This window comes from Toxotes jaculatrix, chromosome 8 (genome assembly GCF_017976425.1).
Source record: "Toxotes jaculatrix isolate fToxJac2 chromosome 8, fToxJac2.pri, whole genome shotgun sequence".
NCBI lineage: Eukaryota > Metazoa > Chordata > Actinopteri > Toxotidae > Toxotes > Toxotes jaculatrix.
In genome coordinates, this window is record NC_054401.1 from 13,169,602 (window position 1) to 13,182,074 (window position 12,473).

Genomic DNA, 12,473 nt, shown 5'->3' on the forward strand with positions numbered 1-12,473 from the left:
AACAAAAATAATTCCATCACGGCTTTTCTGAAGTTCACAAAAACTGCACGAATATGTGACTTAAGTGTTATTGAAATGATAAATTGCCTGTATTTTTGCTACAAAACAGATTCTCCTACACACTACAACCTTCAAAAGTATACAACATCGGAGACGAAAGCTCACTAACTACAGACACAGCAAGATGATTAATACTGCAAAAACTGAAGTGTTGATACTGTGGCACTGAAAGCTTATCAAACTTGTTTGGACATGATGCTGCTCTCAACACTGATGATCATTGAGGATGTGGTATTTCCTGGATTTTGGTCTTTAATACAAAGAAACTGAGATACTGTATTTCAAGGAAACCTTCAGAGTGGATGAATAAATACTCCTGCATGCAGATTATCTAACTATAAAGGGTTAACATGTGTCAGAAGCAGACAATGGCAAAGAGGAGGCCAATATCCTCGATACCAAACCAATTGCAGGTTGGCAATAGACCTCCACAGATTTAGCCCTTGAGCAGCAAAGCTGTTGATCTTGTTGAAACTGTAGCGGCATGATTCATTGTTAGGGTGGGTGATCGCACTGCCCTCCACCCGATTCAATCTTCCTGGCTGCAGGGCCCAGTTCCACCTTGCACACTCTCTGGGCGAACTTCAGTGAGCACAATGTTTCTCCCACGTTACTCTCCAGAGCAGAAACCTTCAGCAGAGAAGTGGAAACAAATCAAGTCTCACAACAAGCATCAGCAAAGACTTAAAATGTAATAAAGTGCAAATATGTCAGACTTCTTAAGGCTGAGGATCTAGAAATCTGGACTAGTAATGATACCTGCACCACCATGACGGTCTTGCTGCCTTTTCCCAGGGAGTCTTGTAATAAGTACGTAAGGCGGGAATTCCTGAAAGGGATGTGAGTCTGCCGAGCCCTCAGTGCCTGAATTACATCCCCCAATGCCAGCAGAGAGCGGTTAATATTCTGAGCCTCCTTCAGCCTCTCTCCTTCCGCTCCAGACTTCCATACTCTCTCGGAGCCAGCCAGGTCCACCAGGTTCAACTTGCCTAAGGAGATAAAAGTAAATTCAGAGTGATGTAGAAATGAAGAGATGTTGAAGACAGTCTTCTCTGGACTGAATCCCGATCAGAAGCTTCATTTTGCTTTCCCAGGCTGCTTTCTCTCTGAACCTCTCTGTTCATTCAGAATTATGAAAGCTGCCATCAGCTTTAATAAAACCAATTATGATTTCAATTTACAGTAGGAACTTCCATCAGGCATTTGAAACACTTCCTGTGTAGGGAGAGACAATGCATGTGTGACTGACCGGTAGTTTTGGACCCCGTGGCGAGGTCAGTGCCCTGCACCGTGATGCAGAGCAGAGCATGAGAGCGGGAGCTGTGCTGGTTCATCTGAGTGCCAAAGGTGATCCTGTTCCTTCGGGCTGTGGCTAAAATCTGGTCAAACGTAAGAATATTTCGCATCAGTGTTATGATTTGTTCTAACAGTGAACAGTAATTCATTTAGTCACATCAGTACAGGCTGCTTACAACACAGCTTGTAAACATCTGTCACCTTCTTAATGTGCTGAAAGCTCTTAACTTCGATGACCCTGAGGCCCGGCACATGCAGCTGTCCTGTTCCGTCCGGGTTGATCTTAATGTCCAGTTTCTCTCCGTCCTTACTCAGCAAGTCTCTGACAAACAAAATATGACATGGACAAAAAAAAAAAAAGTTTTTTTAAAGAGTTTTAGCTCTAAATTATATTGCAGACTAAAAGCCTATGTAGGAAAAAAAAGAGTGGCTTACCTTAGCACCTCGTTGTAGATCTCCACAGAACTGACAGTGACAGTGTAAGACCACATGTCCTTCCTCTCCTCTATCTCGCTGAAGAGATGTTTCAGGGCTCGCTGGTTGATTCCTGGGTTCTCCACACTGCCCTGGAAATCCAATGGCACTTAGTCTGCAACCTGTATTTTATAGACCATCACTGTTTGGTGACAATATTGTCATGAACTACAGAGTTTACCTCCATGGTGTAGGTTTTTCCAGAGCCAGTCTGTCCATATGCAAATATGCAGACGTGGTAGCCATCGATGCAGGACGTTACAAGAGGTTCAATCTCCTGAAAAACCTGGTGAAAGCAAATAAAGAGTTAGAGTGCCTCTTACGATTATATTTCCTTCATACTCGTGCGTATTTAATGTCCACTACCTCTTCCTGTGTGGCCTGAGGGTGGAAGACCTTGTCCAATTCAAAGATGCGACCCTTCCCTTTGTTCAGCACAGTGAGGGAGGACTCGTTGTTGGGATCTGTCGTCACCACCACAGACTGGCCCTCCTCGCGCTGGTCCTCCTTCAGCACAGGCTTCACACGACACAGCACGCGGATGTTGCCTAAAAACAGAGGGGGCGCCGGTCAAAGACATTTTATATTTTCTGCTGCAAATTTATATTTCTTCTTCTCTGCGAACCTTTAAGCTCCACCAGCTGCTCATGGTACTTCCTGCGCAGTGCAACTTCTTTCCTGTATTTCTCCAGAAGATCTTTGTTGGCTTCGGACATCTCACTGATGGCTGCTGAAATCTGCCATACATTAAAAAAAAATCTCTTTACTATTCTTGTTGATTGGTTTGGCATCTCCTTCCCCTCAAAACAGCCGACTAATTCATGATGTGATGTCACGGCACATACCTGTTTTTTTGCTTCATTTATAGCTGCGCCGTAAAAGTCTGAGAAGTTTCGAACTTGGCTCCTCAGACTGGCGTAGTCTGTCTTCATGGAGCGTAAAGTCGGTGGGAGCGCTGTCAGACGCTTCTGCAGGCCTGACGAAAACAAAAACCCACGTTGAATCATGTTCAAAGAGAGTTTTGTCAATGCATTTTTTTAAAGACTTTTTATTGTGTGTAGAAACCAAGATCTCTTTCTTTGGGGATTTAATTACGTGTAACTCACAGAAGAATTGGTCCTGCAGATTCTGAAAGTGTTCTGCCGAGCAGCTGGCGGCGGCCTTTACGGCCTCCTCCTTCCTCTCCTCCAAGTGGCCAATCTCTTTCAGCAGTTCCTCTCTCAGTTTGCTGATTTCTCGCTCATAAGCTGCAATCTGTTAAAGGTTCAGAGCAGCAATTTGTCAATCTTGTCAGCTCGACAGGTCCAATCTGTGCAGGTTCAGCTCTGTAATGAGTTCATCTTGTCAATGAAATTGATCCAGGCTGTGAATTTCCAACAGTGAAATGGAAACTTCCTCCTTCTGCCTTTGTCTTTCTCTCCTTTGATCACCTCTTCCTTGATCAGAGTGGGGTTAATTTACCCTTGTGGACGGTGTCAATTTTTTTTTTTTTTTCCGATCAGAGGTAATGGCATCAGGAGGACCATCAGGAATTTGTTGTCTCTTAGTGTCCAGCAACTAAGAGCAGTAATTTCTGCTGGATATTTATTTATTCTTCTGGAGCTTTACCGTCAAAAGCCCAGGTGATAATTCACCTTAAGGTTTCTGTCCATCTATCTGCTGCCTGGGATATGTTCAAAAACTAGTGTTGCACAGTTTACTTCTACTAGTGTAAACTGACAGTGAACTATAAGTCAGTTTAATCTGCCTGTGTGGGTGTGTGCTACTGTGTATCTCAAAGCAGAAATGATAGATAAGAATTCACGCCAAACTAGTTTAGCGTGAATTCTCTCACTTATGTTTGTTACCTTGTGCTGCAGATTACAGCTGTACTCATCCGACTTCCTAATTTGTTCCTCCAGCTGTTTGCACCTCTCATTCTGATTGGACAGCTTTTCGGACAGCAGCTCATTCCTCTGTCTGGCTTTAGTCAGCTGCTTTAATGTGGCAGGTGATTCCACCTCCACAGTCTGGGTGACATACTGGGAAAGGGAAAAAAAACCATCTGATTAGAGTCAACTGCTCTAAAAACATCAGAAAAAAAATGGGGAGGCTTTATTATTAATGTTTGGGTGTTTCCAGTTAATAAATACTATATTCAAATCTATTTAAAACTGTGTTCTGGTTCAAAAGCCACTCTTTGATTTTCAAACCAATTTACAATGTTTGAATTACCTTCACCACTGGCTCCTTCCCTCTCTCTCTGTCCAACTCCAGCTGCAGCTCCCTCACTCTGTCCTCTCGTTTCCTCAGCTCCTCTCCTCTCCTCCACTCGCTCTGTTCGCTCTGTCGCTCCAGATGCGACAGCTGCTCAGCACGCTGTTGCAGGGACATCTCCAGCTGCTGCACTCTGCTGCGGAGGTTCTCGTTCTCCTAGCAGAGCACGGAAAATGGTGTCATTAACGAGAATTTGTGTTTGCAGATACTAATGGCTGCTCCCCGTAAGTTCTCAGCTGCGCCAGTGCATCTCACCTTGATGAGCATGGTGCTGGACTGGGAGGGGATGGCCGACAGCTGCTGCAGGAGGCCTTGAGTGACGCTCAGGTTTTGTTTCAGACTCTCATTCTCTGCTGATAGACACAGCACTCGCTTCTCTGAGTCTGTGGCCCCCTGAGTAAATAGAACATAAGGCTGAGTTCCAGCACCACACCAAGAGATGCATCAAAACCAAAATGATTTGTCATGTGAATATCCATGAATATTTCTTCATCACAGATTTATAATTCAAGCGTTGCACAAGACATGCTGACACTTGTTTGGCATTTTTATGGCACTGTTTTTAATCCAGTGGGTGTGGGAATACACTGTGGCAGCTTTGCTGATGACGTGGAAAGTGACAAAGACTTGATGAGTGATTAAATCAATAGTTCGCAGCGCTTACGGTGGCAGTTCTCAGTCGTGACAGCTCCTCCTCGCGCTCCTCTATGCAACTCTTGAGCTCATCAACCTGTGAGAAATGAGATCGTTTAAAAGTTTACTAAAATAGGGCTGATCTGAGAATAAAGACGTCTGACTCCCTATTTCTCCCTACACAATGTGAAGTTATATAATTCTGGCCAAAATGGCGATGTAGATCACACAGAGTTACATATGAAATGTACCTGCTGCTGAAAGGCCTGTATGCGCGAGTGTCGGTCTCTTTCCTTCTGTTCCAGCTGTGAGTGCAGCAGATGGAGTTCCCCTCTCAGCTTACTCCTCTCACCCTGCAGGCCGTACAGAGACTCCACCAGCCGGTGAACCCCAGCTTGTGTCCCTGCATCACTGCTGGACTCGCCTGGAGGTCATAAACAGACACTATCATAATCACCATCATCATCACTAACCTGAAAACTGGCTGCATCAATAACAGCAAATAAATAATTCTGTCATCTTTGAACCCATATTCATTTTAGGACAGTCACAAATAGTACCATCCAATGTCCTTTGAACTTCGTCTGACCTGTTTTTCTATATGTAGGCTTTTCAGAAGACCGATTTCCACAGTGAGCTTGAATGCTTATGTGTGTGTAATATTAATGAACATTAAGTACGCTCTTACACACACCATCTAGTTACTTTGCATTGCAGTTAAGATTATTGTTGCCGTGTTTCCACTTTCAAGTCTCCTGAGAAACTTTACAGACCTCTACAGTTTTCACATGCAGCCTGTCTCAAGTGCAGAACCAAGGATCACATTTATAACATGCTACAACCTGCTAACCTTCCTCTATTGTTCCACAGGAACCTTAGCAGCATGCCCAGTAGCATTTTAATCACTTCCCTCCTCCTCAATGATTTATCAGGCTCTGTCAACTTTGATTTTCACAGCAGGGCTTTAAGCTAATTTTAATAACACGCCACGTCAGGTTTGCTGTGTCACAATGGTGCAGGGAGATGATGCCAGGAAGGGGGAAAAAAAAAACATGGAGAAGAGGCTACAGCTGTGCATCACGGGTGTTGATAGAAACGTGTTTGCAAGAAACGTGAAATGTCTAAGAGCTGTTACAGTCTGCAGAGGCACTGAGCCTTGTAAATTTTTTAAACAGCAGCTTGAAATGATGCAAGAAAACATATTTCCTCCGTATGAAAAACATAATGAAAAAAGTAAGCTTGAGATTTTTGTTGTTACATTCTTAATGAATGACCAGTGAATGGAGCAGCAGCGATTCAATCTAAATCAAATACTGAATAGTATTGCATCCCTTCATTGCACCTTCATACTGAATAGTAGATCAAAAACAGAAACCGTACTAACGGTGGAACTACTGCACATCCAAGAAACACGGGAAACACTCCTCCACTTAGTCCCGCACGTTGCATTACAGTAAATAAACAAAGCCAACAGCCTTGTAACACTGGGACATGGACCCATGGCTATTTTTAGTCCAACACGAGAACACGTGGCGCCAAGCATGTGCCAGACCTTGTAAGTGCATTTGCAGGGGAATAAAACAGCTCTCACAGCCATGTTTTATTCACGACAGAGAGCCACAGAGTCACTATCCAAGTACCACGCACTCGTGTGTCACATTTATCTTTGCCCTGCTCCTAATGAGAGTCAGTGTGCATGAGGTCCCCTGATTAAACACACCCACACACTGAGATGTATGTGACCCGGCCTGGTTATCATACCTGCTATCATACGTATTCACACGTTTCTTTGAGGCTGCATCGGTCAGCCCGAGGACAGGAATCTGATCTGTCTACAGCTTCGTGGAGTTGTGCGCTTGTTAACATGCTGAACATATGCACAGCAAAGAGCGGAGAGAGCTCTGAGGTCAAACAACCACCTTGTCAAGTCTGAGATACAGCAGATACCAACATTCAAAGCTCTGAGGTCAGCCACTGCTGTACAGTGTTCGTCTCGCCTCTGTGATGTCACTGACAATGCCAACATGGCTTACACCAACACCCACACAAATCTAATCAGTCTGCTCTTGTTCTGATGACTGTATTATTCACACCATACAACGTGTCCCTGGTTGAAGAAAAATCGAATCTTGCTAAGCCAGGAGTGGAAAAACCACATCACAGGACGATGAAGTGAATTGTGTCTTAAAAACTGATCGCTACCACGATAAAAATTCAAATTTCTTCTTCTCAGATCTTGTAATTTTTATAAAGTAATGGAAAAACACTGGATTTCCACCAATGTAAACGAGAGCCCAGATCGTTTTCATCTATATTACATAACCCTCTGGATATACACCTACTATGACGAGCATGTGAGAGCGGCCCTCTGTATTCATTGTCCCCTTAATGCATCTTCCTCCATCCATCAGATGATATCATATCATAAATCTGCCTTTGGACCTCTGTAATTTTCTGCTCCTCTTTTCACACCAACCAATATGCGCTGTTTTTAAAACAGCCCCATGATCTCTTCCTCGCTCTGTTTAATCATCCTCCCCCTGGAAAAAAAAAAAATTCCTTGCACCTTCATTTCACCCTCCCCCCATCCTTTCTTTCCTCTCTCCTCCCCCTCCCTCTCTCCCTCTCTCTGACCCTTCTCCTCCTCCCTCACCCTCGCTCAGTGGGCTGGGGGTCTGCTGCTGGCTGATGGCTTCCTCCAGGCTGCTGATGATGCTATTCTTGTCCCTGAGGCGCTGGCGGTAGGAGGCTCGCAGGGCCTTCATCTGCCGGCGGTGCTGGACGCGGTGCCTCTTCAGCTGGACCCGGTACTGGTCGGCCTGCTGCTGTAGCTGCTGAAAATGGGAGTACTGCTCCAGAAAACTCAGCAAGTGGGACATCACCGCCACCAGGGGAGACTCTGCCAACTGGGCAGTACAGACAGCACACACACACAAAGTTTAGTAACACTGTAGAAACTCCTATTTAGGGAACTGTGAATTTATGTTCCTGCATCAGGTGAGCAGCTCAGTCATGGTAATGATACAGTTTGTATACCTTTCCTGTTGTTTCCAGCTGAACTTGTGAGGCCCTTCGCTTCTCAGCCTCCTGTTTGAAGGACAAAAAGGCAGCCAGAGGAGTGCATGCTGGGATGTCGGGGCCATCTTCCTCATCTTCATCACTCAGGGACATTTCATCACTGTCACTGCTACTGCCTGGATGACAACAAACCACATAAACAATAAAGACTAATGCAATATATGTAATAATCAATCAATAGAAACTATCTATTTAAAATATACAACAGCCTTTATGTTGTTCTATAAATAAGCTATGTGAGCACTCACTTGACTCACTAAGGCGAGCACAAGCTTTTTTCCCCATTTTGGGGGTGTGGCCATCTCTCCTCCTGCTCCCTGTTTCCATGGAAACAGGTCCTGGCTCCTGAGTACAGCATCATACATGAGGGTCAGACAAGGTACAAAATATTTACACACTGCATACATAGAAATACAATTAGATGCAATGATGAAACCAGTGCGGACATCCTTTGTTAGGGAGCCTATAACCTTTTTTTTCCCCTTTTTTTGCTGTCACGTAAAAGGTAATGCATGCATGTTCCCCATATAAAATGCTTTCCCGACAGAGGACCCCCCCTGAGGCTGGACATGATGCGGCTAGACATACGTCTGAGGAAGCTCCACACGCCCCCTCCAAGGATTCCTCCTCCTCCTTCTTAAAGACAGTGTAGAAGATGTAGACTAAAAGGGAGTAGAAGGCGTACATCTCCACACCATCCAAGAGTCCCTGTAAATGACACAATATCCACATTCAAGTCTGTCATGCAGAAGAAAAGCAATTAATTTTTTTTTTTTTTTTTTACCTTCATGTTACTATAGCACTCAAGTGTTAATGATAATGTAAGGATGCGTGATGGTAAAACTGGTCTAATACACCAGGACTTTGTTTTTTCTATCTTAACTGTCAGTCCAGTTCATTACCCCAAATTCTTTATCTTCCTTACCTTATCACATATCTTCTCCTCTTTGGCGATGAGACTTCGACATTCCCGTCATTTGTATTCCCCTGTCGCTCTCCATCGGTGTTGTCAATGTCAAATCTGCCCATGCAGCTCTTGTTCTCGGAGCTGCAACAGCATCCCAGTTCTGTGTGCAGCTCCTGTGTGGCTCCCTCTCAATTGTTCTCTCTCCTCCCCTTTCTCCTCCTTCTCCTCCTCCTCTTCTCCACTTTGCTCCATCCACAGGCTGCATCTGCAGTGAGCATGCTCACTGCAGTTTCCTGATCCGCTGCAGTGGTGGAGTGAAAGACAGGGTATGGAGACTGATTGAGCTTTGGGGGTTGATGCTGATTCCAGCAGCCTGAGACAGAGGTGGATGAGGTGTCCCAGGTTTCAGGTGCTCAAATAGGACAGAAACTGCTGCATAATGTACTTGCAAATATTGAGATGTAGGATGAAGGACCATAAATGGTATAATAGCCAGACATGTGCGAAGAGATCTTTGAAATGCAATGTAAAGTTGCATACAGTAACTAGGATTAAGATTCACAAAATTTATTCAAAACATGTCAACTTTATCTTCCTTTAGTGAATATTAACATTTTTTGTTAACAAAAAGGAATTTAATAAAAGAATGAATAAAAGTACAGGATGTGACATTTTCAAACACGTCCACATTGCCAAAAAAAAAGACATGAACTGAATGACAAATCATTACAAAACAGAACAGGAAGAACAATTACCACAACCATACCTGCATGAATGCACACTAAAATGATCAATTATATTGATTATATCACTAGACTCCTGCGCCTTGAGGTCTGACAAACGCATTGTCCCACAGATAGGCACAGAGCCACAGATGCTTGCACATGTACTGCAGTAAAACTGCTGAGGCAGCTGTTTACAACTCCCAAAACCTGAGAATGAATCTGCAGTGTCCATTACAAATCTCTTTAAGGAATATCAATACCTTGAAAGGACAACGCTGTGGACAAACACAATTATACAGACATCACTGAAGTAGCGGTGAGTTAAAAAGATGAGGTCATTTCAGTCAACATCACGGAAGCTAAAAACCAAGGAAGTAATAAAAAAAAGTGCACTGATAAGTATCAAATGGGCACGATGAGGTAATAGCAGGGCCAAGAGCTTAGACCACTGCAGATATTTTAACAGTGATACTGCTGAGGCTGCAGAACACATAGGACCCAGACTCTGAGGCAGCTAGATGTTTTTGAAAACACTAAAACTGTTTGCAGAGAGATGTGTCACTTCACACACTCACTGAAATGATCACAGAGGAAATTAAAATGGTCACATTGGCTGACATTCTAAATGTCACCCAGGTACTTTCAGTATGCCGAAAAAGGTTACACAACGCCACCCTGTATTGTCTGTGGTAAACTGTGATCACATCCTCTCATGCAAATGAGCTTGTTCAGTGGTATGTGTGTTTTGTCTAATGATGAATGTACTTGAATTAGAATTGAATTTCCACTTTTAAGCACATACCATGATATAAACGAAACAACGATATTATGGTTACTGTGATATTAATTTCTCAGTATATCTAAGCCATAAGTTACTGTTTTGCTCATTAACTTGATCATTGCAAGCTATTATTTTGTTCCTGTGACCTCCAATGTAGAAACTAGTGCTGCGACCAATGATTTTTTTCACTTTTAATTATCTCTCCATTATTTGCTTGATTGTTTAGTCTTTAAAATCTCACAAAGTAGTGGAAAAGAGCCTGTCACGATTTACCAGAGCCCAAGCTAACATCTTCAGATTATTTGTTTTGTATGAAACTTTCTAAATCTAAAGATATTTAATTTATAGTCATGTAACAAAGAGAAAAGCAGCAAATACTTGGCTGTAATAGCTGAGAAGCTCTGATCAGCTCAGGTTATGTCTGCATTTTTACTTGCTTGGTTAATCGCTTATCAAAATTGTATTTATTTTTTACCACTGGCAAATACATTAACTGGTTTAGCTCTATTGACACTTGCATTAAAACAGAAATTCTTCCTCACAAATGTCCTGAAATTCTTATGAGTTAGTGACATCTGGCAAGTTTGTCCTTGCAGCACTGGACAGTACATAAATGTACACAGACTCTCACTAATCACACAGATCTCTGATTTACTAAATGTCTGTGTTACATCGATCAGTCACATCCAACAGAAACTTACCAAGGGCCTTCATCGAGGCCCAGCACCCTATTGACATGGACCCTTTCAAACACCACTTCATCAGTCCTTCAGTGGCAGATGGAGAAATGAGAGGAGCAAAACCAAAAGTGCTGGTTCCAACCTGTGGTGTCACAAGCAAAGGAAGGCTGAGGGCCACACCACCCAGGGCCCCTAAAGCATTACCAGCAAAAAGACACACTGTGAGGCAGCAGGACAGGGAGGACAGGCCCAGGCAGCGAGTCATCACTGTGAGAGCATCTGCTGAGAGCCAGTCACACAGTCCCAGCACGAGGCAAGAGCCACACAGGAGAGTGTGTGCTGTGTTGTGGTCTTGACTGAGCCACAGGAAGTCAAAGGAGACCAGCGCTGGAGCCAGGACTTCGCCGGCCCACTCTGCCTCTCTCTGGAGGGAGGTTAGGTATGAACTGGAAGGATGCAAGACGCAAACTGCTGCAGAGAGTCCAAGCAGAAAGAGGCCTACAGAGGGAGCTCTGTGGTTCTGCAGAGAAAGGTGAATGCAGAGGCAGTAGCAGATTATAAAGTGAGAAATGGATTTCTATACATCAACAAACTCTTAAACTGATTAATCCACGTGTAGATTCAGCCCTAGAAATTGACGTTAGTAAATTCTAACATCACTGCACTGAATGGTACCCACCTTAAAGAGTTTATAAGAACAATACAGTGCAGTGGCAGACAAAATGATGTTGGAGCATGACGTTACCCACTCAGTTACACAGGAGGCCATTGATCCTGAAGACCAGGGTCAGTCCTGTAAACATAAAGAGAAAGGCGGTTAGCTGCGAATAAATGTGTCTTAACTTATCTAATACAACTGTACCGGGCATCTGAATACCAGGTTGTATTTGATGAGGTCAACGCAAACCTAAACTTGCAGCACACAGGACAAAACTTCAGACAGGAACAGAAGCGCATTTGTTTTGACATGTGACAAGTGCGGATTTGGACACTGCGCAGGCTCCAGAAGGATGCGTTCAACTATTCTCGTAAATTGTGTTATTACGCCGGCAGAATTATCATCATCAGGATATAGCAGTTCTGAATTTAACAAATGTCTCATGAATAACTTGAATATTACTTTCTATTGTTGTTGTTGTTGTTGTTGTTTTTTATCTTTCTGTATAGCTTTTAATTGCTTTTGCATGAGACTGTGTTGTACAAATAAACGAACAAAATAATTATATGTATGTTGCTATAAATCAGAAAACTGCTATTTATGAGAAATCTATATATTGTTAAAGTAGCATTTTGTGCTGTAGCCTACACACAATAACGTTTTAAAAATGTATTTTTGGTCAGAAAAAGATTCATAGGATTTTTTAAAAAATCACAGAGCAACCACAAGATTTTATTTTATGATGGTTTGTTGGAAACAAACAATAAACAATAATTATTTGTTTGTTTGTTTCCAACAAGCCGTCACAAAATAAAAATTAAAACAAGAAATAAACAGAAAAAAACAAATGTCAGACTGTAATTGTGCGGTTGGGTTGTAAGCTTTAAAACAGCAGGGGGCGGTATAGCACTCAGCCAAGTTTAAG

The 12,473-nt window shown here is 43.1% G+C and overlaps 1 protein-coding gene and 1 long non-coding RNA gene across 2 annotated transcripts; both read right to left on the reverse strand.

Annotated features, from left to right (window-relative positions):
• Positions 1–380: 380 nt before the first annotated feature.
• si:ch211-257p13.3 (kinesin-like protein KIFC3) lies at positions 381–8,484 on the reverse strand. The gene is made up of 19 exons (XM_041043651.1): positions 8,386–8,484; positions 8,046–8,142; positions 7,756–7,913; positions 7,370–7,625; positions 4,971–5,149; positions 4,751–4,816; positions 4,342–4,479; positions 4,045–4,242; positions 3,678–3,851; positions 2,937–3,084; positions 2,676–2,806; positions 2,456–2,567; positions 2,197–2,378; positions 2,012–2,116; positions 1,792–1,922; positions 1,558–1,678; positions 1,310–1,439; positions 820–1,049; positions 381–690 (listed from the first exon to the last, which is right to left on the reverse strand). Exons 1-19 carry the CDS (start codon positions 8,482–8,484, stop codon positions 556–558), a joined length of 2,790 nt encoding a protein of 929 aa, XP_040899585.1. The 3' UTR covers positions 381–555.
• Positions 8,485–9,354: 870 nt separating this feature from the next.
• Positions 9,355–11,874, reverse strand: LOC121185478. The gene is made up of 3 exons (XR_005894367.1): positions 11,798–11,874; positions 11,570–11,683; positions 9,355–11,410 (listed from the first exon to the last, which is right to left on the reverse strand). It is a non-coding gene; the product is annotated as an uncharacterized LOC121185478 (long non-coding RNA).
• Between the last annotated feature and the right edge of the window lie 599 nt (positions 11,875–12,473).